Source organism: Brachionichthys hirsutus, chromosome 15, assembly GCF_040956055.1.
Source record: "Brachionichthys hirsutus isolate HB-005 chromosome 15, CSIRO-AGI_Bhir_v1, whole genome shotgun sequence".
Classification (NCBI taxonomy): domain Eukaryota; kingdom Metazoa; phylum Chordata; class Actinopteri; order Lophiiformes; family Brachionichthyidae; genus Brachionichthys; species Brachionichthys hirsutus.
The window spans coordinates 303,922-330,764 of record NC_090911.1 but is presented as its reverse complement, the minus strand read 5'-3'; the positions used below and the strand labels follow the sequence as shown (position 1 = coordinate 330,764).

The 26,843-nt window shown below is 44.2% G+C and overlaps 1 protein-coding gene across 1 annotated transcript; it reads right to left on the bottom strand.

Moving 5' to 3' along the window:
• Positions 1–5,982: 5,982 nt before the first annotated feature.
• Positions 5,983–19,964, bottom strand: LOC137904586 (olfactomedin-like protein 2B). Its single transcript, XM_068748783.1, has 9 exons — positions 19,710–19,964; positions 17,777–18,040; positions 15,157–15,264; positions 9,743–9,886; positions 9,400–9,610; positions 8,670–9,011; positions 8,394–8,570; positions 7,243–7,439; positions 5,983–6,372 (listed from the first exon to the last, which is right to left on the bottom strand). The coding sequence occupies exons 1-9, from the start codon at positions 19,962–19,964 to the stop codon at positions 5,983–5,985; spliced, it is 2,088 nt and encodes a 695-aa protein (XP_068604884.1).
• Positions 19,965–26,843: the final 6,879 nt, after the last annotated feature.

The window sequence follows — 26,843 nt, the reverse complement described above, 5'->3', positions numbered from 1 at the left end:
TTTGAGGAGGGTCATCCTCAGAGGCAGTTTGGGATCACAGCAAGATGAGGAGTGACAGTGATGGAGACGTTTTTGAGAAGAGAAAATGCAAATGCCGAACAGGCCCTGGACAAAATCCAGACCCAGATGAAGGCCCTGGTATGAGTGGTCGACAAAAGAATAAAGAAAAGACGGTGAGCTCGAGGCGATACAGAGAAAGCTATCTCTCATTTGGATTGACTTTCACCGGGGATGCAGCGGCACCGACTCCGCTGGGCTTGGTGTGTGGTGAGAAGCTATCCAATAACTCCACGGTGCCAAGCAAGCTCAAACGCCGTCTCCAAACGGAACACCCCGTTCAGAACAAGATGGACTATTCTGTACGCTTACGTACAAACAATGAGAAACAGGAAACTGTTTTTAGAGAAACCACAAAGGTAAAGGAGAGAGTCCTCAAAGCTAGCTACCTCGTTGCTGAACTTGTAGCTAAATCAGAAAGTCCCACACTGTGGCAGAAACATTAATACTGCAGCTTGTAAAGGTAAACGAGATGCTCCGCCCTGACGCGGCCATCTTGAGATGTTCCCACTCACCGAGGAACTGCATGATGGGAACGCTGCTGCAATGAGCGAGGTGATTGGGCCACATTTGAAAACTCTTGAGGAGAAGTTTTCATTTTATTTCTATTCAGCCTCCACGGAATGCCTTGACTGGGTTTGGGACCCACACAGCTCAGCATCCGGTGCTGGAAAGGACCTGACTTCAAAGGAGCAAGAGGAACTCTGAACTGGAACAAGATGGTGGTTTAAAGCTGAACTGTGCTGATCTTCCTTTGGACAGTTTCTGGTTATCTGTTGCTAAGGAGTTCCCCGTTCTAGCCAACAAAGCTATTCTGACATTACTCCCGTTTTCAACCACATATCTGTGTGAGCTGAGCTTCTCAAGCTCGACGGCGATAAAAACTAAAAACAGAGAGACTGAGAGCTGATGAGGAAGAGCTTCGTGTGTGTCTTTCTGCCATTCCTGCAGGATATCCATTTTGTGTTCATCGAAACAGCCCCAGGTTTCACACTAAGTATAAATACATTAAAAAACTGTATTATTAACTATATGTATTATAATAAAGGTCATCTATTCTAATATGTACCGTGTTAGTGTCATTTTGTGTCATGCCCCAGGATTTTGTAAATGTAAACAATGTGCTGCGGCTCAAATAAGGTTGGGAAACACTGAACTAGAAGATCAACGGGGGAGGAAGAACCGTGTCTGTGACGAAACGATCTCCGCTCAAAGATGAATATAAAATAATTGCATGATCAACCCAAGATCAACATTCATATGTCTGCTGATGACATTATTTATGTTTACGGTGCCAGTTGGACAGAAGTTGCTGATAAACTTGCAAACATCATGGTTGATGTAACAGCATGGCTGAATCCGTGTGGCTGGAAACCAAATGTAGCTGAAACTGTTCTTCACGAAAACAAAGTGCTCCATTCATGAGCCAAAGTTTTTGTGGCAGGGGAGAAGCTGCAGAGCGTTTCTGAATACAAGTATCTCGGAGTAGATAGACGGGTAATATAGTGACCTTTTTAGTGAGTCCAGCTCGCAGCGTTACTGTTTGTTTTCCTTTTTAAAAAGCGCTAGTCTATGAGCATCAGTTGTTCCAACACCAAATAGATACATGCTGATAAGAGATCAATCGCTGAAGGAGTTCCGTATCTTCTCTCAATATGATCTTAAGCTTCACATGAAGCTCCTTGACTTTAGCCACTGTACCATTGTTAATGTGATTAAATAAAACATACAAAATTACAAACTATTCATGGCCTACAGCTGCTAAAGTGTTTCATTTCGTTTTCTATCCGTGCACGTTCAGCATCCTGGGGTTTTAGCTGTTCAGACCATTAGGTAACTGAATAGATGCTGAGAAAACATCTAAAGTATAATGTGCTGCCAGCTGCACTCAGCAGCCTGCCGAGTTTATGTGTCAGTGCTGCTGCAAACCGGTTCACAGTGAATTAATGAGCCATCCAGAAAACCCATGAGAAAACGGCTCTATTGGAACACTACGAGCCTCCGAGTGCAAACTGAATCTACCCGTTCTTAAAGCTTGTAGTAGGCTGGAAGTCACCAAAAATATTTGAATAAATTAAAAAGGAAACTTTTGTTTTGTATCAATAGTTGATATTTCTTTGTAGCTTTCTGCAAATTAATCTAAAATTCTACATTTGTGACATTTACATTTTATTTATGTCACCTCAACTGCATTAAAAGGACAGCTCACCTCAGCCATATTCATACTTTCCTCCTGATGGTGTCATTGGGTTCCGATCCAGACAGACTATTGACGGGCCAACGCAAAGTACACACTGCAAAGATTCTCATCAGACTTATTTCTTATTAGATGTTATGAGTGAAGGCCTAATTCAAATAAAACATGTTTTTTGCCACTGCAGCTTGTCGAGCACAATGATAAACTGACACGAGAAATGTTGAGAATACATTTGTGCTTTTTCTATGTTGAGCTCATCGTGTTCTTTTAAGTTCATGTTTATTGGATTGCTTTGGTTGCTGTTGAATTAGAAAAGCTGGAATCTCACATTTCTATAATTTGACTCTGATGTCAGATGGCTTTTAAATAAATGTTAAACTTACTTTGAAATCGAGTGGCTCTTTTGTGATGGTCTTTCCAGACCTGTCCTAACATAAGGACACCATAAGATGGCAGATCAGCTCTAATGTAAATGTATAAAATGCACATCCATTATTTGTGAAAAAGAAACTGTAAAAGTGTAAAGCATAACATCTTATTGTGCCAACTTCAGGCATGGATCTGGTTTGCAGAAAGTTGTTTAAATGAAACCAGTCAGATCCATGAAGCAGGGAGGGTTGGTGTTTTTAAATAGCAGCAACATGAGGAGAAAGCACGTAGGGTTCTTATTTAAGTATGAGAAAGGACAATGAGTCTTGAGATTGTGTCAGATGAGACTTCATTTTACTAATGCAGCCCCATCGGTAGCACAGAGTTGGTGTATTCAATATCTGTGTAGCGTCTCTCTTCGCTGTTGCAATTTGCAGACGGTCCCTTGGCACTGGTCTCCCAGCCAGCTGCACGGAGACGCAGATGTTATTTCTGCACTTTGAAAGGCAGCTCCTTTTGATAAAGCTGTGATTCAGTAGTTAGCTTATTAAAAGCACTTTAACTGTACTAAAGGAACAAAACAGTTGGTGGAACTAATCCACTAACATTGAATATTACAAGCAGCTGTCAAATGTATGTGGAAAATGAACAGAGTGAATCATTTTCAGCGGTAAACAGCGAAACCAGCAAACAGGAAGTGACACAATACGCTCAACGTAGTACGTCAATCCCCAACAAATAGAAAACGAGGCCCTAACCCAGGGGTCGGGAACCTATGGCTCTTTTGATGATTGCGTATGGCGTGCGCGCCGATAAAACCAAATGTAGCCATACGTAGCCATACGTAGTCTCCCTCCGTGCCACTGTGGGGCGCTATGCCAATGTGTAGGCTCGCCCCTCAATGGGCGGCATGTGTTGGCTCCGCGGTCCTGTCCCGGTAGGTTCGGGTTGTTCCTGGAAGGTAGGACTTTTATTTTACAGCTTAGTTTCACGTCGAGCTTGTGACTGCAATATAAATACCCTCGCCGAAGAGGAGGCGAGGGTATTCATATTGGGTGCGTTTGTCTGTTTGTTCGTTTGTCTGTCCGAGCGCATAACTCAAAAACTAGTAACCCAATCGACTTGAAATTTTTACACAAGCAAGGTTCTGTCCGTGGCTCGGTCCTCCCCGAGAATGGCGTTGATCCGGATCTGGATCCAGATTCTAGAATTATTTTTACATCTGGAATTGTGCCTGTGCTGTAAACTGCCACTTTAAGAGGGAGGGACACGAATGGCATGATGGGAAAAAGAGTCCAGAAGGAGTCTTGTAGTACGTTCCGGAGCAGCAAGCTAGAGCAGGTTTGGCCCCTCTGATCCGGAAGCCCTGTTTACTGTCTCACAAGATCCAATAGTCTATTGGAGGCGGAGTCTGCAATCTCTGATCGTCTCTTGTTTTACATCTGGAATTGTGCCTGTGCTGTAACATGGGAGTGTCACTTTAAGAGGGAGGGACACGAATGCATGATGGGAAAAAGTTACTGAACCAAGGACTGTAATTAAAAGTTTCCAAACGAAGATGAACGCGAGTCCAGTCGTTCATTTCATTTCAGGGGTGCAACATAAAAGTTGTATCTTGTCCCGTTCTGGAGCAGCAAGCTAGAGCAGGTTTGGCCCCTCTGATCCGGAAGCCCTGTTTACTGTCTCACAAGATCCAATAGTCTTTTGGAGGCGGGGTCTGCAGTCTCTGATTGTCTTTCTAGTTTTTAGATATATTATTTTCTTATTTCTCCAAAGGTTGAAGAGGCGTGTGGGCCGTTCACAGCCACTGCTCTCCCCTCATTGGCTGCTGCTTTAGGTTTCTAAGTGTTTTTGCTGCCTGTTATATTTAATGACTGTTTATAATTGCTGTTAAACAGATACCCGTTTTATATGCACAAATGTATGACAGTCATTGTTCATGAGAATAAACTGTTTGAACCGGACCTGCTCTCTGCCATTGTGGAATGAATCGAACCTGCGTGCCTGGAGTAGGGACACGCACACCGTTTGAATTCAGCAGTGAGAATCCCTCCTAAATAAGTATTATTTTTATTTTTATTACGTTGGGCTCCAGCCCCCCCTCGTCCTGTGTGCAGCTCCAGGTGTAAATGATCAGTTCAACCATCGCACCGTCTCTGTTCTCTGCTTTCTGGGCTCCGCTCACGTTAGTCCGTAACGTTCAGAGGCTTATTATACTAGTTTATTACCTGCTTACCGCTTATACTGACATTTAGTTTAATTCACGTTTAAAATATATTATATGGCTCTCACTGAAATAAATGTCCAAATATTTTGCTTTCATGGCTCTTAGTCAAAAAGGTTCCCGACCCCTGGCCTAGCCCAGGTTAATGCATGGTAGCCTTGGCATGCTGCTTTCTGGACAAGGTAATGGCATTAAAAAATTGTTGTGCATGTCTTACACTCAAAGTGTGTTTATTCTTAGCACCACAATACAAGATGCATTTGAGAATGCTGCTTCCCAGCTGATCCAATGAAGAGTTCTGGAACATTGGCAGGCGGGCGGAGGAACGGCATGATGGAGGAGGTGAGTCACATTTCAACCCTCGGCCCCGTGATCCCGCGCTTTCCTTGTCTGGGCTAACGGGACAGCTAGAACGGATTACAACTGTAAAAGCACTCAGGCAGGATCTGCTGGTGTGATGAAAGTTGAAGTTTTATTTGCAAGAATGTGAATGTTCTCTGCCAGCAGACGGAGCAGACTTCCTGCTAGAACGGAACTTTCCCAATGAGCTGTGACAGTCTTTGCATTTCTCATTAGAGTCAAAGGACAGAGCGGTGAAATGATGATGATAATGTGACTGGGGGTGATCGTGGTTCAGGCTTCATGGTTCTGGTCCAGTTCCTCTTCGTTCCTCTTCCTGAGCTGACACAGACTTTCTGCTCTCTAAGTAATTCAACGTTTTCTTCTCAGTCTGTCTGAGATGTTCAGAGTAACAAACCAGATGCTGGTCTGAAGTCTGCGGGCGCATTAACTCCTGCCTGCTTCACCTCTGCTCTCTCCCTTGTCAGCATTCACTCTCCTCTGCTTATTTGCTCTCGACTAGAACTGACGGTCTGACCGAAGCAGAGTTCATGTAGATCAGAAGTCAGGGAGGGATACTTCATATCCCCTCCCAGTATCAATGAGTTGGAGTTTAAGTTTGGGATAGAAGACAGCAACGTTTTCATGAAACTGTGATCATCCCGGTTGGGGGCAAAGACGGAAACTAAAACGCCTGTTTTTGGTAAAGTGTCAGGTAGAAAATAAAAACAGCTAGAACATATTTGTCCTTGCGTTGGATGCGATTATATACTGGTGTCCATGTCCATCTATTATGCTAATAAGCAAAGATGACGTCATATGCCATCTGGTGCCCATTGTCCCACGCGTACAGTTTCCTGTCTAAAGGACAGTAAGACAGCTGTGAGAGATGTGTGTGCATGTTTGTGAACGCCAGGGTTGGCACAGTGTGTGTCAATGTGTGCGTGTCAAAGCCATATGTCACATTAGCATCGTGATGCTCCATGCTATCCACTGCATAAAGCACTCCGCAAACCAGAAAGACGTTTCCATAGCGACGGCGCTTAAGTCCTGTGCGGAAGGTCTGAATCGGCTGCAGGTCGCGGTGGTGGAGGCGGGAGAGCAGGAGCACTTCCTGATGGAAGCCCTCTGAGTCCACGGCGGGGTAGAGCAGCCACAGGCCGGACTCGTCCACAGAAAACTCCAGCTGTGAACACAACGAAGCATCCATGTTTAACCCTTCAGCTTCTGGGCTCATCTTTTCACTTCTAATGTATTTGCATTTAAACTTCTGTCTGAATGGATTTAAGTCGAACAAAAGAAACTCTTTTACACGATTCTTAATAAAAGAAAGCCCGGATCGATCATCCCGTTTATATGACGAGCCAAGTTCACCAGCTCCCAACTGCAACTCTGACAAGCCAACATAAACATGAGAAGGGCATTGATGCTCTCAAGGCCGTCCCGTCTTTAGAGCCAGGGGAATGAAATGGTATCTGAATGCTTTTCTTCCCGTTTGACGTGAGGCTAGGGCTAGGGCTAGGGTTAGGGTTACGACCCCGACACATAGTTCAGCTACACATGGGAACTGATCGTATCCAGCAGTTCTTTCAGAGGCTATGTAGTCGCAGCCGTCTGTTAGCAAAGATAACGCACAAGGTTCGGGATGGATCTTGATTACAAATTTAGGAAATGTTGGGAATGTTTCCAGGAACAGAATGATCCAGAATGGAGTCAGAAAAAAATATTACAAAAAATATTTAACATTAAAACCCATTTACGGATTTTAAAATCTGCTCGGATTCACGTTTACTTTTCATGTTGGAGTATAAAGATACCAAGAACAATCTAGAACCTTCTGGTGCTGATCCAGATCACCGTGTGGACGGTGGAGATCCAGTTAGGAGGGGAACGAGCTGCTGGGGGGAGGCCTGCTTTCCTAGTTTCTAGTGTTTTTGTCCCCTTTACTGACGTTTTATGACCCTTCAAAGTGTCCAAAGTGCATTTTACACTCTTACGTGCAGCGTGTCCCGTAAGCTGCAGTTACCCCGCCCCCCTAAATGGCACTGATTCTTACTTCGCTTTTTGTTCCGGGATCTTGCTCCTCCAGCAGAGCATCGTGCAGCGTGCTCCAGGCGGCTACGTATCTGTGTCTCAGGCTGTATCTGATGATGTCCCTGCTGAAGGCCCGGTTGTAGTAGAAGGCTCCGTTAAACACCACGTGGCCGGTTCCGGTGAAACTGAAGGGCAGCTCGTACGTATTACTTACCTGACCTGAGAAGGAAGAACATGCATACCGTGACCGCGTATAACGATTAGACCATCAACGAGAAAACATTTTTCTAGTCATATTCTGTAAACACAAATAGTACAACCATCCATTACAGTTGTCACCTAGCAACCACTCATCATGTGTTTTGTGTATCAGTTGTCATAGAAAACCACTTTCTATTAGACAGATATCCCTTAATAAAAGCCAAACCTAAAAGCAGCAACACTCTGGATGGAGAAGACTGACGGCAAACTCATTCTGAAACAATCTGCAAAACACAATTAGATACCCTGGTACCTCCCAAAACCGATGCGCCTGTTCGACTTCACGCCGACTCGTCTGTTCCTCGTCCGTTTTCCGTATCACGACGCAGCATCATATACTGACGGTAAATATAACATGGGCCGGTTACAACCAAGCCGGCTTACGAAATGACCCTTGGAAATAATCGTGGTCTTAATCCGACGACCTTGTCGTGGTTACATGCTCGTACTCGTTTTTCCCTGCTCACCTGTTTCTGCCTGGCTGTTTCGCACCTGACGCACCTGATCCTCCTCCCCTCCATCACGCCCATGCCAGGTTGTCCCATCCGCTTGCCTTATACCTGTGATTTCCTCACCTGCATCTTTGCTTACTGTTTGGCCGTTTCCCACCTGCTGCGGCTTGTTTTAGGTATTTTAGTTTTGATTCCAGCCAGGCCTTTTGTTCCTTTTTGATCTTCTGAGCTGCTCGTTATATTTTTTGCCTGTGAGTTGTCATTACTGTTTTTTGGACACCAGGCAATCCTGTGCCGTCTTTTGTGTTTGTACTTTTGTATTTGCAAGTAAAGACCATTTTCTCATTCCTGCCTGTGTCTCTGCATTTTGGGGTTCACCTGTTAGTCTTAGACCTGACAGACCCCGACAGACTGTACTGATCAATACAGATATGCTGTATACTCATAACAACTTCTATACCTGATTTGAAGGAGTCCATATCTCTGAACTCTTGAAGGCTGTTGCCATAGTGACCATTAGTAAGATAAATGACATTGCCATGTCCGCGAGCGTCTTTCATCCAGGCTCCATCCCTTAGACCGTACACGTTCTGCTGGACCGGTTCAGAAACGCTAGCTACGGTGTCTTTACATAGGGCTGCAGGTACAAAAACCAGAAGTGACACAATTAATCACCAATCTATAATGTGATTAGCATCTTTAACATACGTGTGTGCTGTATTTCATTGATCTGTACCAGGTTTTGTTGTCTTTACTTGGCCAGCAGGTCTCTCCGTCCAACTCGGGCGACTTTTGGGTACCTGTCGGGGCTCTGCAGATGCGGCACTGAGGGAAACTGCTGTGGTAGCTGCCGGTGTGGTGGTAAGCAGCGCAGTAGGCTGGGAGGTAGTTGTCGGTAGCATGTTAGCGGTTGGTGCAGGCATCAATTTGACGGTGATTGGAGAAGCTGATGGTGGCTGTGTGGATGCTAACAAGCTAACGGTTGTTAAAATATCTGGTCGCTTGGTCTGGAGGGTTCTGGTAGGTGGTACCTGGTCAGAGATCCATAAGTCCACTGAGGCATTTGCGGTTACTGAAGCTGTAAAGTAATTTAAATTAGAGTTAGAAGAAGAGACAAGAGTAATATGTTTTTTAAAAATTAAGAAATGTCATCTAAATATTTGAACCATCAGCTTAAGGACTATTTTTAATCATCTTCATATATTTTTCAAGAACAAATATGCTTTGGGAAATTGAATTTGAAGACTGACAGAATTAGTGTGCTCATGCTCAGATGATAAACTCTTCTCCAATTGGGATTCACACCCTTAATGTGAACATTTGAATTGCCTTCTCTGTCATTGGCTAAAGGAGGATTAAAGAAAAACAGCTGATGGATTTTCATGAGGAGTAACAGCAGGGTTAGACATGTCACACGATGTGATGTGAAAAGAGCATCGTTCATCGTGAAGGTACGTCCGACTCACTGCCTCTTCTCGTGTCCTTCCCTTTCTCCACCTCCTCTGCCATGTAAACGCCCACAGCCCTGACGGCCATGCTGTTCTTGTCTTTGATTGGCTGCTTTGGCACTGTTGGATCTTTTGCTGATGTTTCAATTCCTTTCTTGTTGCTTGTTGGATGCTGCTGTTCCACACCAACTTGTTGCTGGTTGTTCTTCTGCTGGCCTCCGATATTCTTCTGCAATAAGAAAGTCAGAGTCTACCTTGGAAATAATTTTGTATTTTGATTAAAAATTCTGAAATGTTTCTATCAGCAGATGATTCTGTCTTTTTATTTTACATAAGATACCCATTCTCAGACAGTCAGTACCTTCTTGTTAGCATAGGCAGCTGCTCCACATTTCCACTCCGAATCAGTCATTTTCTTTTTTTTCTGCTGGGCCTTCTTCTCTTTCGCTCTTTCCTTTGCTCGTTCTTTCTCTGTTGCCGTCTCAGTAAAATTGCGAGAGACAGGCTGGAAATCACAGGTGAGACGACATAAGATTCACAAAAACGTTTGGGCCACGAGCGGTGAAATGTAAATAATAATAATAATCTGAATAGAGGAATATGGTTTAAGCACATTAAAATGGAGTACCTCTCACATTTGCATTCAAAACAGCCCTGACCCATCAAGAACACTTCCAGGTGTGCTGTGGTACCAGGCGTTGACGTGAGCAGCAGATCTTTTCTGAGGCGAGCCTCCGTGGATGAAATGTATTTGCTCAGTTAGACTGGGATGTGGGACTTTGGAGGCCAGTTCAGCACCTTAAACTCAATGTTAAAAAGGCCACTGCCACTCCATCATCGTGCCAGTGCCCAAGATTAAAAAGCCCAAATCCCAAAATGACCTTCGCCCTGTTGCACTCACCTCCCTTATCATGAAGGTCATGGAGCAGCTTATAAAGGCAGAGATTTTAGATTCCACTCAGAGCAGTTTAGATTTGCCTACAGGGCAGGGAGGGGGGTTGAGGATGCTGCTAATACCCTACTCAACCTGGCACTGGGTCACCTGGGGGGGGGGGGGGGGGGGGTACAGGCTTTTGCTCGTCTGCTTTTAACTGCATTCAGCCGCACATGTTAGCCGATCGTCTTATCAGCGCACACGACCTTGACACGGGTATAGTGAGCTGGTTAGTTGGCTTTTTAACTGACCAACCACAGAGGGTGAGGGTGAACGGGGTTTTATCCTCCACTGGCGCCCCCCAGGGCTGTGTCCTTTCACCACTGCTGTTCATCTTATACACAAATGAGTGTAAAAGTCGGCATCAGGACAGACACCTGGTTAAGTTTGCTGACGATGCAGTGATCGTGTCACTTCTTGGTAATCAGGACAGCGATCACGGCCCGGTGGAGAGTGGCTTTTTAAACTGGTGTGAGAGATCATTGTTGAGCATTAACGTTAAGAAAACAAAGGAAATGCTGATTGATTTTAGGAGGAAGCCGCCCCCCCCACCAATCCTCCCTGTTTTTATTCATGGTCAGGTAGTGGAAACGGTACCGCGGTACAAATACCTGGGTACCAAGCAGTACAAATACCTGGGTACCATCGTGGATGACAAGCTGTCACTTGAGGCAAACACAGATGCTGTTTGTGCAACGGCCCACCAGCATGTACTTTTACCGGAAGTTGAGAAGTTTTAGTGTGGATACCTCTTTTATGAAGTTGTTTTATTGAATCTGTTTTAACCTTCTCTTTTATTTGCTGGTTTGGGTCCCTTACTGTGAAGGACAAAAACAGGCTGAACAGCATCGTTAAGAGGTGCAGCAAGATGGGGGGGGGGGGGGGGGGTCAGCTTCAAGGAGCTCTCTGTCCTGTACAGGGCCAGGGTAACAAAGAAAGCACAAGCTGTCCTGCCTGACCCGACCCCCCCGCTGGCCTCTGAATACAGGCTGCTGCTTCCGGTCGTCGGTACCAAAGTGCAGCACAAACAGACTCAAAGCCATTTCTTCCTGCATCCATTGCTTTGATCAACAGCCTTTTATGACCAGCTTTTATTCCACTTGTGCACTTTTTAGATCTTAATTGTGTGTTGACTGAGTTGTGGTGTGTCTCTGCTGGCCGTGCAACGAATTGCCCCTCACGGGGATAGTAACGTTTTTTCTGATTCTGATTCTGCCATTTTCTTTGAAAGGCCACCCTTAGTCTGCAAACATATTTAGATGTGTCAAATAGCCTAACAGAACTTTGCCCAAGGCATTATGCTGCCTCCACCAGCTTGCCTTATTTCCCGAGTGCATCCTGGTGCCAAGGGTTCCCCATGTTCTTCTTATTAGCACGGAACAGCAAGCGAATAATTCTCATCATCTTAAACATAGTCTACAACCTGCTTTAATAGCCGTGGAACAGTGGGAGCTGATTGTGAGCCAAAAGAAATTCTGTTAAAGTCTAACGTGATTGGTCGAGATGTGTGTGTGCGTCTGCGTGTCCACAACGAGCGCGGGAGGGGGGGGGGGTTACGCACATGCAGCACAGCGAGCGGACGAAACGGCAGGGAGAGAGAGAACTTTAGACTAGAGACAAACTACGCGCTAGAAAGGGTAAGAGAAAAAACGAGAGATAGAAAACGTAGAAATCTGGACACATTTTAACGCGGTTGACACAAAGGCAAAATAAAATAAAGTAAGATCGTATCTTGAGGAGCCGCTTATCCAAAGAAGTGCAGACCCCCAGGTGTTCAGTCTACCCACGTCTCACACACGGAGACTGAGACTGTATCGTGGCAACATCTGTCCCCTCAGAGAGAATCTTCTCCAGACCAGGACAGATGATAACAGAAAGGAGAAACAGGATCAGCCCCCCCAAGCTGAGCCACTCGGTTTCCTTTGATGCCAATCTTCAGTAAAACAGTAGAACTGTTACCGGAAGCTGCTTTATCTTTTACACTTTTTAATTTATGTTTTCTTGTTGTGTTGTTAGAGATTTACAAGCAGAGATTTGACCTTGTTCTCTGTGAGATGTGTTTGGTTTGGTTTTGTATTTTATATTATATAATATGTTTATTGTAGCTAGCAGTGCAAAGAGGATTTAAATAAAGACATTTAATAAACATTTGATATATTGCATCTTTTTACAGTAGTAAATTAATGACAATGACAACGTTAAATTAATTTAGCCAACAACAACAACAACAAAAAATCTGAGGAGCCACTTGGGAGCTCTTAAAAGAGCCGGAATGCCCATCACTACACTGAACTGAAACAAGATGGTGGTTTAAAGCTAAACTGTGCTGATCTTCCTTTGGACAGTTTCTGGTTATCTGTTGCTAAGGAGTTCCCCGTTCTAGCCAACAAAGCTATTCTGACATTGCTCCCGTTTTCAACCACATATCTGTGTGAGCTGAGCTTCTCAAGCTCGACAGCGATAAAAACTAAAAACAGAGAGACTGAGAGCTGATGAGGAAGAGCTTTGTGTGTGTCTGTCTACCATTACTGCAGGATATCCATTTTGTGTTCATCCAAACAGCCCCAGGTTTAACACTAAGTATAAATACATTAAAAACTATATTATTAACTCTATATGTATTATAATAAAGGTCATCTATTCTAATATGTACTGTGTTAGTGTCATTTTGTGTCATTTTGGTTGGTGGTGTACCGCAGGATTTTGTAAATGTAAAAAATGTGCCGCGGCTCAAAAAAGGTTGGGAAACACCCCCCTAACATTCTATCTAATAAATATATTCATCATCATCATCATCGACATTTAAGTTTGGTTTACAAAAATAAAAATGCTAACGATTTATTTTTTGAAATATCTGTTCTTATTAAAAAAATTAAATTACAAGCATTATTAATGGATATTTTAGTTTAGTTAAAATATCAAATGTTAAACTGTATCATAATTAATAATGTCCAACTATGTACATAAATAAACGCATTAAAAAAAAATATGGTGCAAGATTATTTTGTATTTTGTAAGGAAAAATACACGGTTTGTGAGGCCATGGAGCCTTGGAGGTCGACAGGTATGTATATATACTATGCTACACACCAGGGTTATTATAGTTAACGAAAACTAACGAAAAAACGAAAACTAGAATTGAAAAAACATTTTCGTTAACTAGAACTAATAAAAACGATAATTAAAATAGAACACGAAAACTAACTAAAACGGTATTGTCCGTTCACAAAACTAACTAAAACTAATAAAAATTAAAGACACTAATCTCTTCGTTTTCGTTTTAATCGATTTTGAAATTGATTTATTTTGCTCGAGGAGTTACGCGTGCTGGCGGCTCCGTCCGGCTGTTTCCGTCACTAATCGTTGAGAATCGGGTTGGTGACGTCACTTCCGACGGAAGCCGGCAGGAAGCGCCGAGCGCTCCAGCCCCATGTGGGATGTGTTTATTACGACGGAGGGAAACAAGAAAGCTAACTGCGATTAGCCCCCCGTAACAGAAGTAGCCCCCCCGGCTAGCAGTTAGCACCGCGAAGGAGACAACAATAACGGGCTGCTTTTAACCTGCACCGACTGGAGCCCCCCCCCACACACACACTGGGGGGGCACGGCTCGCTGCATTAATGAGACATGAGAAGAAGATGAGCTGCTTGGAGACAGCGGCCAAGCCCAAAGTGAGGAGCCCCCTGATGGAGCCCCCTGATGGAGCCCCCCCGATGGAGCCCCCCCCAGCCAGGAGGCCCTGGAGATGGTCTTGATGAACCGTGGATTGGATCAGAGACGGACGACGAGGACACTGAACACGTTGGTGAGTGGTTCTAGTCCCAAATACATTCGTCTTGTTGACCTTTTATGCTGATATAAAATGTAACAATAATCAGTGTTGTAAACTTTAATTGATATTAAAACCCCATAAAGTCCCAAAAGGAGATTAAATAAATTATTTATTTTACTCATTCTGATCCAAAACCTAAAATGCCAATCACAAATGTTGGAGCCTCCATCTGCTAAAACCTGAAATGTATAATTGTCACACTGACATCATCGTTATTGTCATGTCATGATTTCAGATCTAATATTGGGCTTCATTATAAATATACAATATTAAATGGGTTATCCTGGGGAAACTAGTTTAGGGTGCTAACAGTGTAAGAAATTAAACATCATGAAACAAGTAACGTTATTATCCCTGCTGTAAAAACAAGGGTTATTACAAAGTCCTAATTCATCAATAATTAAACTGTACTATTCTTTGTGTGGTTTACATTTGTTTTTTCTTTTTGCTCAGAGCTTGACCTGCCAGATGGAGAAACCAACAAGTTCCAGAGGATCCATGTCTGGCTCTCACCCTTCAGCTCACCCTGAACGCTGTCCTGAAGTACCCAAATACTGACTCGCTGATATCAAGAGCCAGAAAGCTCGTCCACGCTGAGAGCAAATCATCAGCGGCAAATGAAGTATTAAGTCCGAGATTGTAGCACGTTAGCAGCTATGCTGCGGACTGTTACGGTTGGTTGTTTAAAATTACTGAATAAATGTTTTATATGTTATCTTTTGTTGATTTGTATTATTTTACTATATTTTAATCCTGCATCTGACAAATAACTGAAAGTATAAAAAACTAAAACTAATAAAAACGAAATTAAACTAATAAAAACAAAACTAAAACTAATAAAAACTAACAAATCCCTTCTAAAAACTAACTAAAACTAACTGAATTAGAGAAAACAAATTCAAAACTAACTAAAACTAAACTAGAATTAAAAATCCAAAACTATTATAACCCTGCTACACACACACACACACACACATATCATAGTTGCCAGCTGTGTGCGTGTGCTCACCGTCTCCATGTTGTCCACTCTGGTCAGCAGCTTGGTGGTGATGGAATGGAGCTTCAACAAGTCCATTCCATACACAGAACCCTCCAACAGGTCGATGACAGTCGCCAGCTAAACGGGCAGAAATGGAGAAAAATAATAATAATAATAATGCATTGATTTTATATAGCTCTTTTCTAGATACTCAAAGACGCTTTACATAGTATTACATTATTCATTCACGCCATACTTGGTAAGGTGACGGGGTGAGGCTGCCAACCTGACCCCACCGACATTCACTCATTCACTCATTCACACAGGCAATGTGGGTGAAGTGTCTTGACGAAGGACACAACGACAGTGTACACATGTGCCCGAGCTGGGAATCTAACCCAACCTCTCGATCATAGGACGACCCTCTCAGGCACCTGCGCCACATGGTGGCAGTTTTGTCCTGAGAGTGGGAGAGTCGAGAGTTACGGCTGTGAAATGAAATGCTTTTATTAATCATCATCTGCTGACACACACAATGAAATCGCATTTTCACCCTAGAACAACGGGCCCCTTGAAACAACCACACCCTAACACGTGTATCAAGGGGCCCTAGCACACGGAGAGGGAGCAGGGTGAAGGCGCCGCCGTGGTCGGCGCACCAGGAGGCACCGGGGACAGTGCCTTGCTCAAGGGCACCTCGGCAGTGCTCTGGAGGCAAACTGGCCCCTCTCCAGTCACCAGCCCACACACCACATCCCACCAGAGCTGGGACTCGAACCGGGGAAGCAGTGGACTTCTCCTCTTCCCAGCCCAGGGCCCAACCCACTGAGCCCAGGCAGTGGCTGGGGCTCAGTTGGTAGAGTGGGTCGTCCAGTGATCAGAGAGTCAGTGGTTCGCATCCCAGCTTCTGACTGTCTGCATGTCCAAGTGTCCTTGGGCGAGACACTGAACGCCAAGTGGGTCTGGCGGCAGTCGCCCACTGGAGTGTGACTGGGTGAATGGGTGAATGGGTGAATGTGAGGCCTACTGTGAAGCGCTTTGAGCACCGCAAAGGTGGAAACAGCACTTTGAGTGTTTAACATTTACCCTGCTGTTACAGGTTGCTTGTTGTAGCATATGACAATCCATTTCACAATTTCCTGATTAGGAAGCCACTGAAAACACAATTAACAGCAACATTGGGACATTGTTCAGGTGAAACAACATATTATGCAGTACCAACCCAAAAACCACCCGAACGTAGCTGGACTGTGTCTTACCTTCGGGAATACCGGGGGCACTTGCACAATACAGAGGCTTATTTGATTTATAAACCTATATCTTTTTGTTTGATAATAATTTAGTGTTAAAAGAATGGCTGCTTTAAGTAGCAATAGCGAAGGCATGAATCCATTATGAAGTGTAGTGGTTAGCGCTGTCGCCTCACAGCAGGAAGGCACCAGTTCGAATCCTGTCTGAGCTGAGTTTGTATGTTCTCCCCGTCTCCATGTGGGTTTTCTCTGGGACCTCATTTTTTCTTCCACTTGCAAAACATGCAATTTAGATCAATTGTCAATTGTGTGTGAGTGTGTGCGTGAGTCTCTGTGTGTGGCCCCACTATGCGCTGGCGACGCATCCGGGGTGTATCGCGCCTTCCGCCCATAGCAAGCAGGGATAAGCTCCAGCAACTTGCATGACCCACAAAACTTCCATAACACTAACCTTTCCACAAAAGTGGAAGAAAATGGACAAACATCTTGAATTAAGTCGGACAGTAATACCTCGACATACGAGCGTTCCAAGACGATGACGATGAAGATGAAGCATGAAATGATCCATCAACATGACCGTGGTGTCCGGAAGTGTTTGGACACGCCAGTACATCGAACAGAAGGATGTCATCAAGAACACAAAGCCTTCCAAAGGCTCAACTATTATGTCTAAATTTATGTACCTGTAAGGTACAATTACTGTATAAAGTGTCTACGTCGCTAGCATTAGCATTTATAGCTTTATATAGCAGCTCTTTAGTCTTGTTCAGCAGCCTCTGTTACATTTTGTTTTTGTCTGCTCTGTCTCTATCCATCTCCTTGTTTCTGACTCTCCTCCTACCTGCCATTCTCTCTCTCTCTCTCTCTCTCTCTCTCAACCCAGCCGGTCAGACAGATGGCCGTCCACCATGAGCCTAGGTTCTGTCCAAGGTTTCTGCCTGTTAAAGGGAAGTTTTTCCTTGCCTCCGTCTCCAAAGCTCTTCCTCTTGTGGGTCAAGTTGGGTTCTGTCTCTTCCTGCTAATCCTGTAAAGCGTCTTTAGATGACTTCCTGTTATGATCTGGTGCTGTAGGAATAACATTGAATTAAATTGCCAAGGAAGTTCTGAGTGCTACGGTTGGTTATTTTAGCTAACTCATTTGGTATATTGTTTTATTATGAAATAAGGCACAATGTCCCTCCAGGTTTTCACTCCTTGTGTTTTCAGTTTTCAGGCATTGATGAAATAGTAATGGTATGTTATATTTCTACATTTTTATACAGCTTGTAACTTAGAACGCAGCACAGGAATATATTCTCCAAGCTTTTAAATTTACAACCCTCAGCATAAGAAAAAAAAGGACACCAATGGAAAAACAGTGGAGGAGTTTTAACTACACGTAATGTGTGGTGTGTTATTACCTTAATGTCATCTTTGCTGGCCTCCTGCAGTTTCTTAAACCTGTATTCTCCCTCACAGGGGTTGACGGCTGAAGGGGGAGCCATGCACACACACTTCTTGCAGTCTGTGCCCTTAGAAACCGTCTCAACAGTGTAAGATGGCGATGACGGGTCGCTGTCTCTGATACGACTGCAGTCAGAGCGTTTGATTGGTCGAACAATACAGCGGCACACACAGTCGGACCCTGATGACACCGTCTTTACCTTGTCATAATCCATCAGTAACTGAAAGAAACAGACAGCATCGTAACTTAAGGGGAAATACTCTTGATACTCGGGTCTGTGCATCCTGGAGACAGAGGCGAGACAGGAAGGCAAGGTTGTGCGAGATTCTACTTACAAACAAAAGCGCAGAACTAATTATGGTGGGCAGGCTTCAACAAATACAAGAACACAAACCTCTTCAGCAGAGAAACTATCGGACCAGCTGCAGTCCAAAACGAGAAACAACTAAAAAATGCAGGCATTAGAACAAACAAGAAACTTACGAACGATTGAAACACAGAGAAGCACAAAAACACAGCCATAACTAGAAAGACAATCAGAGACTGCAGACCCCGCCTCCAAAAGACTATTGGATCTTGTGAGACAGTAAACAGGGCTTCCGGATCAGAGGGGCCAAACCTGCTCTAGCTTGCTGCTCCGGAACGTACTACAAGACTCCTTCTGGACTCTTTTTCCCATCATGCCATTCGTGTCCCTCCCTCTTAAAGTGGCAGTTTACAGCAGAGGCACGATTCCAGATGTAAAAATAATTCTAGAATCTGGATCCAGATCCGGATCAACGCCATTCTCGGGGAGGACCGAGCCACGGACAGAACCTTGCTTGTGTAAAAATTTCAAGTCGATTGGGTTACTAGTTTTTGAGTTATGCGCTCGGACAGACAAACAAGCAAATAAAGTACAACCAAAATGCCTGCTTATGTGGAGACGAGCAACCTGGCATAGGCCAAGGGTTTTCACCTATGCCATACGTGTGAAGGAATCATCTGGCAGAGAGCAGAGCAGGGAGAAATAGGGTGTGGTTGTTGGGTCAAGCCGAGTCAGAGCCGTGGTTGAACATATCGCGCCACCATGACGTCAGAGCTTGGGTTAGTTGTTGAGCAGAAATATTTGAAGCTGCAGCAGTGCCTGGGTGGAAGATAGCTGCAGGCACGTACAGGTTCCTACGGGTTTGGGGTGCTGAAGGGCGATTACATAACCAACCACCAGATGGATGCACAGTGTTGCTGTGGTGCACGCACACACACACTCAGTTCAGCTTGTTTTTCTCCCTAATGACTCCAACCTTTATAACCTTGTGTGGTTCTTTCAAGGGGCCCTTGTACCAGCGTGTCATGACGACAAAAACTCATCTTAAATCTTAAAATTGAAAGCAAACAATGAGTCGAGAGAGTCATCAACAACGGCGCTAGTGACAGAGGGAGCGGTTGAACCGATGGCCTGTCGGACAGAAGGAATGAAGAGCGGCAGAAGCAAAGCTGCTTGTGGTCCACGAGGTCATTCAATCGATTTCTCTCTCTCTCTCACTTTTATAGCTTTGCTTAATAGCTGTCAATAAATGACGTTACGTTTACAGGCCTATGCAGAAGCTATTAGAATCTACTGCAGGCCTACATATCCTGTATTTAATTATTAAAGAACATTTCTATAGGATACCAACTCAGTGATCAATCACGTCAATGCTTGTTGCCTCTCTGCAGGTTTCTGACTGCTCATTAATGCTCATTCATTTCATCGTTCTCATAGAGTGGTGTCTATGAGAAGCTGGTTGCATTGCCAGCATCTTACTGTATGACATGAATGCAGGAGAATTCTGTCCCGATTACACAATTATTGATTACAATAGTCTACTGATATCAAGGAAACGTAAAAATGCAGCGACTGCACTCACCTGGCTGATGATGTTCTCTTGGTTATCCAGTTCATCCTCCAGCTGGACCGACCCCGCCCCACCCTCAACAGGAGCTTCTTGGCTCTGTGTCTGCTGCTCTTCTCTTGGCAGGCTATCCTCATCAGCCACGGAACGAGCATCCTTCTCCGGAGTAGGTGCTCCGGTTGTTTTGGTCAGCAGCATCTTCTGCGATCCCAAAATATCCATTCCAGTGACAGCACAGTAGAAAAGCAGCAGTGAAGGTCCACGCCACATTCTGCACAGCTGAAGGGTAGTTATACGGTATACAGCCAACCCTGCAGCAGTTTCCGTCTAAAGTAACAGTCTGGAAACTGGAAACTACATGCGCCCCCCCAAAGCGTAAAAAGCCCCCCGGGTGGAGGAGCGCTGGTCAGAGTTCGACTTGAGAAAAGCTTAACAGAATATATCTGAGGACTCGATTCAGGTACTGTCGATGAAGAAGGAAGAATGGAATATGAAGAAGTCACAGAGGAGCAAGAACCGTCAAGCAGCTGGAGATGTGTGGCGACAAACGGTACCAGACGAGGACACGGACCTTCCCACACCGCGATCCAAACCAGATGTGTGTGTGTGTGTGTGTGAGAGAGAGAAAGAGAGAGAGAGAGAGGGAGAGATGTTAATACTATGTATAAATAAGTTTTCTGACCCTTGTAAATGTAAATATTCTGGATCACCAAATGTGAAATATTGGGTGGATCCGTGATGGAGGCCTGCTGCGTACGCATGTGGTGTGTGAGTGTACTGTACATTTATTTGACTCCACTAATAAGGCTATTTTATCAAAATATGAAGGGTGGTGCATTGTATAGCAAATGTCATGCATTATTATGTATGTAGATAATATGCATTCCTGCTGCTGATGCTTCAGGAATTTACAGATTCTGTTAATATAGATAAATAATGTACATTTTCCTTCATAAATATGGAGAGGTGTAGCATCTGTATAATGGCATGAATATAACACAATCTAATGACAATATCTGGGAATATTGTTAGGAATTAACTAACATGCTGAAAAAGCATTTATCATTTAGATTCATTCACCAGCTGCAGGATTTATATATGGTTTGTAAATGATGGAGGTGTGACTACGCACACTTAAAGGTCCCATATTCTACCCTTTTTAAACAAGTTAACGCAGTTCTCAGGCACTTATATGAAATATCTGTGACAGTCTTTGGTCAAAATAGCAAACAGATGCTGCAGAACAGCGTAATTAAAATTACATTTTAAACATTTATAGCATTATTTTGTGTTAATGTTATAAAGAAGACCTCAATCAATAATAAAAGCCTTTCATTATAAACATGTGATTTATTTTAAGTAAGTTATTAAGAGTTATTTCCTGGGGACGAAAAAGTCACCAATAGCCAGGAATGACCCGATCCAGGATCCAGGATCCCTTCTGGATCATCACCAAATGATCATCTGTTCCTGGAAACATTCTCAATGAATTCATCAAGAACATTTTGAGTTATCGTGCTAACAGACGGACAGACAGACAAACGATGGTGATTACATAAACTTCGCCTTTTCGTTGTTCATGCAAAAATAACAAGAGACAATCAGAGATTGCAGACCCCGCCTCCAAAAGACTATTGGATCTTGCGAGACAGTAAACAGGGCTTCCGGATCAGAGGGGCCAAACCTGCTCTAGCTTGCTGCTCCGGAACGGGAACAGATACAACTACAACTGTAACATATATGAAACCAGAATGAATTATGAGTGTGCACGCCAGATCTGAAGTCTCTAGCTCCAAAATTGAGGTCAGGATGGACTCCTGAAAAATGTTGATTTTAGAATGAAAATTAGCTCTCAGATCCGGATTGTGATCCGGATCCGGCCGGAATTAGTCATGGTCATAGACCTTTAAGGAGTACTTATGTGTGATTTCTTTCAGATCCATACCGCCATGCATTTTGAAGAAATTAAGAAAAATGTCAAAAAGTGCCCTATCTCGCAATGTTAAAGAATCCTTTAAAACATTCTAGAATCTGGATCCAGATCCGGATCAACGCCATTCTCGGGGAGGACCGAGCCACGCACACAACCTTGCTTGTGTAAAAATATCAAGTCGATTGGGTTACTAGTTTTTGAGGTATGCGCTCGGACAGACAGACAAAAACAGACCCAATTGCAATACCCTCGCCTCCCCTTCGGTGAGGGTAACCATCCGGTATTCGCTCCACCATAATAGGTGGCAGTAACGCACCTCAACAGGAGGAGGAGAAAAAGAAGACGACTATAATAGCCGGCCCAATGCTGGGCTATTGTGGTGTTGCCGGCAGTGCTCGGTTAGACGCGCTCCAGCGGCTAAGTCGTGTTTCGTCTCTCCGTGTCCAAACAGGGAGAGTCCAGAAGCGGTTTAAGAAGGTAAAATTATCCTCATTTATTACAAAACACAACAAAAGTATAATCAATAAAACACGCGCATCTGGGCAAAACAATCCCGCCACAGCGGTCAAAACCTATATGCCCTTCCGGGTCAACACCTGTTCACCGCCTGATCGGCCCTGCCTTATATACCCCACATGGCCACAGTGCCACACAGTGCACAAAATAGGAAACGCACTCCATCGGTTGCATTTGGCTTCTACAACGACGAAGAAGAAACAGAAACAGAAACATTAGATTTGATGATGATGAATATATTTATTAGATAGAATATTAGAGTACAAGTACAGTCGCATGTATTACAGTACAAACTAGAAAACGACAATCAGAGATTGCAGACCCCGCCTCCAATAGACTATTGGATCTTGTGAGACAGTAAACAGGGCTTCCGGATCAGAGGGGCCAAACCTGCTCTAGCTTGCTGCTCCGGAGCGTACTACAAGACACTTTCTGGACTCTTTTTCCCATCATGCCATTCGTTTCCCTCCTTCTTAAAGTGACAGTTTACAGCACAGGCACAATTCCAGATGTAAAAATAATTTTAGAATCTGAATCCATATCAAGATCAATGCCATTCTCGGGGAGGACCGAGCCACGGACAGAACCTTGCTTGTGTAAAAATTTCAAGTCGATTGGGTTACTAGTTTTTGAGTTATGCGCTCGGACAGACAAACTGTCTGTCCGAGCAAAATGTCCAGGAAGAAGGTGGGTCATGGGCCCCAGATTGAGGAGTAGCCGAATCAGTTTGTTTTGGGAGGTTTGGAGCCTGGTTTTCAGGGACACTTTGATGTTTGAATACCAGGAGGTGCTAGCATAGTCAAAGAGGGGCTGAACGAGGCTCCAGCAAGAGTCCGGAGAGCACTTTTGTTGACAAAAGCAGACATTCTGCCCAAAAATCTTGTTCTCTGATTGACTTTTTTGATCACCTTAGTTGCCATACTATCGCCAGACAGGTATTTGTCAAGAACACAGCCCAAATAGGTAATCTCTTCTTTGCTGGAGATTACTGTATTATCGACTGTGACCTTGAAATCATCAACATTTATCTCACGTAGAGAGTGTTTAGACCCAAAAAGAATAGATTCTGTTTTACCAAGATGTAGTGACAGTTTGTTATCGGTAAGCCAAGTACGGATTCTGGTGACCTCAGAGCTGAGAGCTTCCTCAACCTGCACTTTGTCCTCTCCCGAAATCAGGAGTGCTGAGTCATCAGCAAACAGGAACAATTTGCAGTTACAGGCAGCACTCATGTCGTTAATGTATAGGAGGAACAGTAACGGCCCTAGAATGCTGCCTTGAGGAACCCCACAGCTCACCGGGAGGGACGAGGACAAGGTTCCGTTTATGTCCACCATTTGTTCTCGTCCCTCAAGGTACGATTTCATCCAGTTTGTCGATGTGCTATCAAAACCAATCGCCCCTAGTTTATTCAATAGGATTGAATGGTTAACGGGGTCAAAGGCCTTCTGGAGGTCCAGCATGACCATGCCGCAGTATTTGCCCGAGTCTACTTCACGCTTGACGTAGTCGGTCAGATATATGAGGCACGTGTCAGTGGAGTGGGATGTTCTGAAGCCCGATTGGAATTCAAAGAGCAGGTTATGCTCGGCGAGGTAGCGGTTGATTTGCTCCTGGATTATTCTCTCCATAACCTTTGAGATGGAACAAAGGATGGAAACAGGGCGGTAGTTGCCAGGTTCTAATTTGTTTCCTTTTTTATACAGAGGGATAACCCGCGCCGTCTTGAATTCCTGTGGGACGTGGCACTGATTGATGGATACATTTATCAGATGGGTTACCACGGGGGCGATAGAGACAGCTGCGTCTCTGAGGAACCGGGTGGGTATGTGGTCGAGGCCTGTGGCCTTGTTAGGTTGAAGGGCAATTCGTTTTTTTAGCACATCAACAGTATTTACAGGTGTGAAAGAGAAAGTGTCCTTTTTGGCACCTAGCTTCTCATAGTGATTCTGGATGTGGTCAGAACCGTACAGACCTGAATGCAGGGGGGAGTTTGCTGACCAACAGGGGGCAACAGTGGTGAAAAAGCTGTTAAAACAATTAGCTAGCACCAACCTGTCGGTCTGGAGCAAACCACTTGAGTTAATGCAGATATTACTGGTTTTTGTTTGGAGTCTGTTGCTGCAGCCTAATTGTTTTAGGGCCTCCCACAGTTTTTGTGGGTTGCTTTTGTTTGCCTCAATGTTCTCATTTAAGAAATTCTTTTTGGCATTTTTTATCATTTTGTTAACCACATTTTGTTAACCACTAACCCGAACAGCTGTTATGGGTGCTATCTTATCGATTAGACAGAAATGCAGATTTAAAGGAAGACCAGGTCCCCTCGACAGAGGCGGAGTTTAAAGCATCAGACCAATCAGTTTCCTCCAGCGCTGTTGTTAGAGCTTCTGGGGAGTAATGCTTCATGGTTCTGCAGTTTATTGTGGATCATTTATTGTGGATATTGTGGAGCTGCAGGTCTATGAATTTTACGAGTGCAGAAGATCATGTTGTGATCACTTAGACTGCACTCGATGACACCACTGTTTTTGATTCTAGATTTGTCCGATGTCAGGATTAGGTCTATGATGGTTCTAGAGGTGGTGCTTACCCTTGTAAATTGCTGAATCAGCTGGGTAAAGTTATGCAGATTACAGAAGCTGCTGAAGGATTTGAAAGTGGGAGTGTCTTTCCGATGGACATTGGTGTTACAATCTCCTATCAGAATGACCTCCGAGCTTCCCAAGCCGATCACATGCTTCTCCAATAAATCATAGAATGAATTTTGGTCTGGGGGTCTGTACACTGCGCCAATGACCAGAGGTTTAGCTCTGGGATAAATGATCTTTACCCAGACAGACTCTGTGTCTGTTCCTAGTTCTGGTAGAACGGTGAAGTTGAGGTCTGATCTGACGTAGATGCAGACCCCGCCCCCATGACGGTCCCTGTCCTTCCTGATAACAGTGTATCCCTTAATCTCAATCTCAGTGTCTTTACGAGAATCATCCAGTTTGGTTTCAGAAAAGGAGAGAAATCCAACCTTACGTTGCCAAACATCGATGTTAACTCGGACATCTTGGATTTGCAGGTCCGGAGGAAGATGGCGTACTAAGCAGTCGCTTCCGTTTGAGCTCCTTATCGAAGTCCCTATGTGATATTTTTGAGTGCATATATTCCACGTCCCTTACAGTTCCAGCCCGAACATGAAGAAAACTCACAGCACGAAACCTTCGCCAGCAAAAAACCTCAAGTTTACGACCCAAAGGAACGAAGAGCACGACTACTCAACTCCGATGGAAGCAGCAGCAAACGGGACAGAAGGTCCACAACCCCTGCAAATAGTCCGGAAAAAGCACACACGGAGAAGAAACCGAAAGGTACGTCTGAAGAGACGTACCTTACACAAATGCAACAACATAGCACCATGCTAGCTGATGTTATTAAAACAGCGCAGCGAAACTCGGAGGAGCTGGAAGAGTGTAAAACGAAAGTGAAACACATGGAAAAACAGATCGACTGTTAGATATTTGAGTTCTGCAGCACGCTCACAATACACAGGTTGCACAAACACTCTTAGTTTCTTTATCTCTACATACTTTGTAATAATCACACACATAGATTAATCACATATAGAGCATCACATATTGTTAACTGATACACGATGGGAATAAGTCAGGGCCCTAACGGCCCATCCCAGGAGGAGGGTGTAAGCACCCCCCAGGAGGAGGGTGTTTTCATGCCCACTATAAAGATCACTGCCGTAGAACATTCGGGACTCTTCTACAGAGCCCCCCCCCCCGCGTCTGTAGGAGAGTCCAGCGCTGTGTTTCCTTACCAGCTTTGTACTTACTGAAAACATTCAGTAAACTTGATTCGTTTTATAATCCTGACTCATTATTGAATAAACACCTCCAACACGAGATATAATAAAAGAACCGGGGAAAAAGGAGAAACCTAACAGCTCTCTCAAGAAAGATAATGATGACATGAAAGGTGGTTTATTGAATCAAGAAAGAGACAAAAGGACATGTTGCCTTCGCATCAAAGGGAAAAAGGAGAAAACGAACGAGAATGTCAGAACAGAAGTGGTGGAGCTTCTGGGTAGAATTGCTCCAAGCCTGAAGGCAAAGATGGACCAAGAGGTCGACGTTGTTCACAGAGTGGGGCGACCGACGGAGAACAAGAAACGGCAAATTATCATCACGTTTGTGAGAAGGAATACGAGAGATGACATCTGGAGACAGACGAAAGCTTCTCCTGTGTGCAAGGAGGAAGGGACCGCTTTGCTGAGGACCTGACCCCGGAGGACTGGAGGTCCAGACAAGCACTGTGGCCCAGAATCGACCAGGCTAGGAAGGAAGGCAAGGCTGCGGGTTTCAGGGGCCCGTTTGGGTTCATAGAAGGCAAGCGCATCGTGGCTGATGATCCAGTAAGGGACTGATATCTGAATGTGAAATTTATACATAGTGGAACATTTCTGAAAATGGGACTCCTACCTCTTCTTTTTTTTCTAACTTTTCTCGACTCTACCTCCGCAAACGTCTGTACTATCTTTGTTCATGTGCTCTATGTTCCAGTTAAACTGATATTTCTTTCTTATTTCTTAATACACAGTTACAGTGACATTATCTTATGCTAATAAAGGTGGAATGCTGTAAAAAAAAAATCTGGGTTTTCACAAATGACACCATTGGAACATCGATAGTATATGTGATTCATGG

What these genes read in the sequence shown, in the direction of transcription:
- LOC137904586 (XM_068748783.1), bottom strand. Translation starts at nt 19,964, where the DNA reads ATGTGGCGTGGACCTTCACTGCTGCTTTTCTACTGTGCTGTCACTGGA. An exon ending in GAAGGACACGAGAAGAGGCA is followed by an intron (nt 9,012 to 9,399) that starts GTGAGTCGGACG and finishes ATTACTTTACAG; the next exon opens with CTTCAGTAACCGCAAATGCC. An exon ending in TATGGACTCCTTCAAATCAG is followed by an intron (nt 7,440 to 8,393) that starts GTATAGAAGTTG and finishes CTTCCTTCTCAG; the next exon opens with GTCAGGTAAGTAATACGTAC.